The 2325-nt window shown below is 37.2% G+C and overlaps 1 protein-coding gene across 1 annotated transcript; it reads left to right on the forward strand.

Annotated features, from left to right (window-relative positions):
* The first annotated feature begins 221 nt into the window (after window positions 1-221).
* Window positions 222-1311, forward strand: LOC105303676 (olfactory receptor 52B4-like). The gene has a single exon (XM_011377445.2). The coding sequence runs from the start codon at window positions 257-259 to the stop codon at window positions 1199-1201; it is 945 nt and encodes a 314-aa protein (XP_011375747.1). The 5' UTR covers window positions 222-256; the 3' UTR covers window positions 1202-1311.
* Window positions 1312-2325: the final 1014 nt, after the last annotated feature.

The raw sequence follows: 2325 nt of genomic DNA on the forward strand, positions 1-2325 counted from the left end.
ATCTATTTAGTCAATAGTCATCCATCTGCTTTCAAAATGTGTTACCACTTCTCTGTTATTATCTTTTCTGTTTTTTATGTTTATGATGTTTTTGTTATTTTGCCAACATTTTAGAGGGTATCAGGAGGAAACAGTGGTAAATTAACATATTAATTTAATATCTTTAATCAGAAAACTCAAGGAAAACATTTATATATTATCTTTTAATCTTTGTCTCTTTAGGTAAAGTTAGAGTCCATATCGGCCTGCTTCAGGAATGGCTAGCTTCAATCACACTAGTGTTAACCACATAGTCTTCTATCTGCTGGGCATTCCAGGCCGAGAAGACCTACACGTGTGGATTTCCATCCCCTTCTTCATCTCCTATGTCTTTGCCCTCCTTGGAAATGGTCTTCTCATTGTCATTATCCTCAACAAGAGCACCCTCCATGAACCTATGTATCTTTTCCTCTGTATGCTGGCTGGAGTTGACATTGTCTTTGCCACAACAACAGAACCCAAGGCATTGGCCATTTTCTGGTACAATAGTAGAGAAATTTCTCTTAATAGCTGCATTGCCCAGCTTTACTTCCAGCATTCCTCCTTCATTTCTGAGTCAGGCATCTTGCTGATTATGGCATTTGACCGCTACATTGCAATATGTTACCCACTGAGGTACACCATGATACTCTCCCACTCTCTGATAGGGAAAATTGGTGTGGCTGCTTTTTTGAGAGCACACTGTACAATTTTTCCCATGATATTTCTTCTGAAGAGGCTGACTTTTTGCAGAAATAACATCCTACCACATACATTCTGTGAACACATTGGCTTAGCCAAATATGCCTGTGATGACATCCGAATAAACATTTGGTATGGATTTTTTGTTTTAGTGTCAACGGTGATCCTAGATATTGTCCTCATTTTTGTTTCCTATGTTCTGATTCTCCGTGCTGTCTTCCATATCCCTTCCCAAGATGCTCGTCACAAAGCTCTCAACACATGTGGCTCCCATGTCTGTGTCATCATCTTATTTTATGGGCCTGGGATCTTCTCAGTCCTTACTCAACGCTTTGGACGTCACATCCCTCTACATATCCATATCCTGCTGGCTAATATCAGCATGCTTGCTCCACCTATGCTGAATCCCATCATTTATGGGGTTAAGACAAAACAGATACGAGACCAAGTGGTTTATGTGTTGTCTCTAAAGCAGAAATGACTTTGGGGATAGCAGAGATTGATTTCTCAAAAATTTTGGTCCTCCATTATATGCCCTTTGGCAGCAGTGAACAAGAGAACTAGAACTAAGTCACTAGGAAAAATGGCTCATTGAGTTATGGGTCTCTGGAGCAACCCACCTGAGACTGTGAGACTGGCTTCTCTGATCAATCTGAAAGCAGTACATGTGGGTTGACTGAGAAACTTACAGCTTATTTATTATTTGGAGAATAGACAGGTTGCTCTCTTGTAGTTATGGCTAACTCTGTAATATTAAAATCAACTTTGGGAAAAGTCTAGTTTAGATAAATAGTAAATTTTCCGTCTTTAGCTAAGGCAAGTCCTGATCCACCTCACCACATCCCTGGGCACCCATGTAAAACCTTCATCCCTTCATATGCTTTCTCAAAATATGATGGGTGTTAAGAGGATGTTAAGGGAGCTGTGCTCCTAACTATTGACTTTTTGGGAGTTTCTCAAAGATCATTCCCCTTAACGTGGTACAGAAAAAAATTCAGACTTCTTCCAGCAACAATTTCTGTATCACTTTGCTTCAGTCTTGAAGAACTGTATATCTCTAATTTCTCCATATTCAGTCATGATTTTAGGTGTATTGCTGCATTTTCTCTAAGTGATCCATTTGCCTGGAATAACCTCTCCTCTCCTTGACCTTTTGATGAGCTCCCATCATTCATCTTTCAGTGCCTACCTTGGTGTCACCTACTCAGTGAAGTCATTATTAACCACTTCATTTCAAGATTAAGTACTACTTCCTCTGTGAGGTAATACTATATTGTTGACACTTCTTTGGAAAACATTTACTCCTTTTTATATAAGTAACCCATAGAAAAATAAGAAGAAAATTAAAATTAAAATTAAAATTATACACAATCCCACCACTCAGAGAAATTTACTGTTCCATTTTACATGACAGTACATCTAGAAATCTATAATAATTTTAACAGTATATTTTATATTTTTAAATTAGTTACTAAGAAGGCATTCTTAAAATTCCTTTTTAATACTAGTAGAGATAGTGTTAATACTTTTATTTTTTAATACTTATGTTTTTCTAATCATTAATAATGTAAGTGTTCTTCTAGGGACACTTTCATATGTAGAATT

The sequence above is a fragment of the Pteropus vampyrus genome, unplaced genomic scaffold, assembly GCF_000151845.1.
Source record: "Pteropus vampyrus isolate Shadow unplaced genomic scaffold, Pvam_2.0 Scaffold311, whole genome shotgun sequence".
NCBI classification, from domain to species: Eukaryota; Metazoa; Chordata; class Mammalia; order Chiroptera; family Pteropodidae; genus Pteropus; species Pteropus vampyrus.

Coding starts and splice junctions, on each gene's coding strand:
- LOC105303676 (XM_011377445.2), top strand. CDS start 257: ATGGCTAGCTTCAATCACACTAGTGTTAACCACATAGTCTTCTATCTG.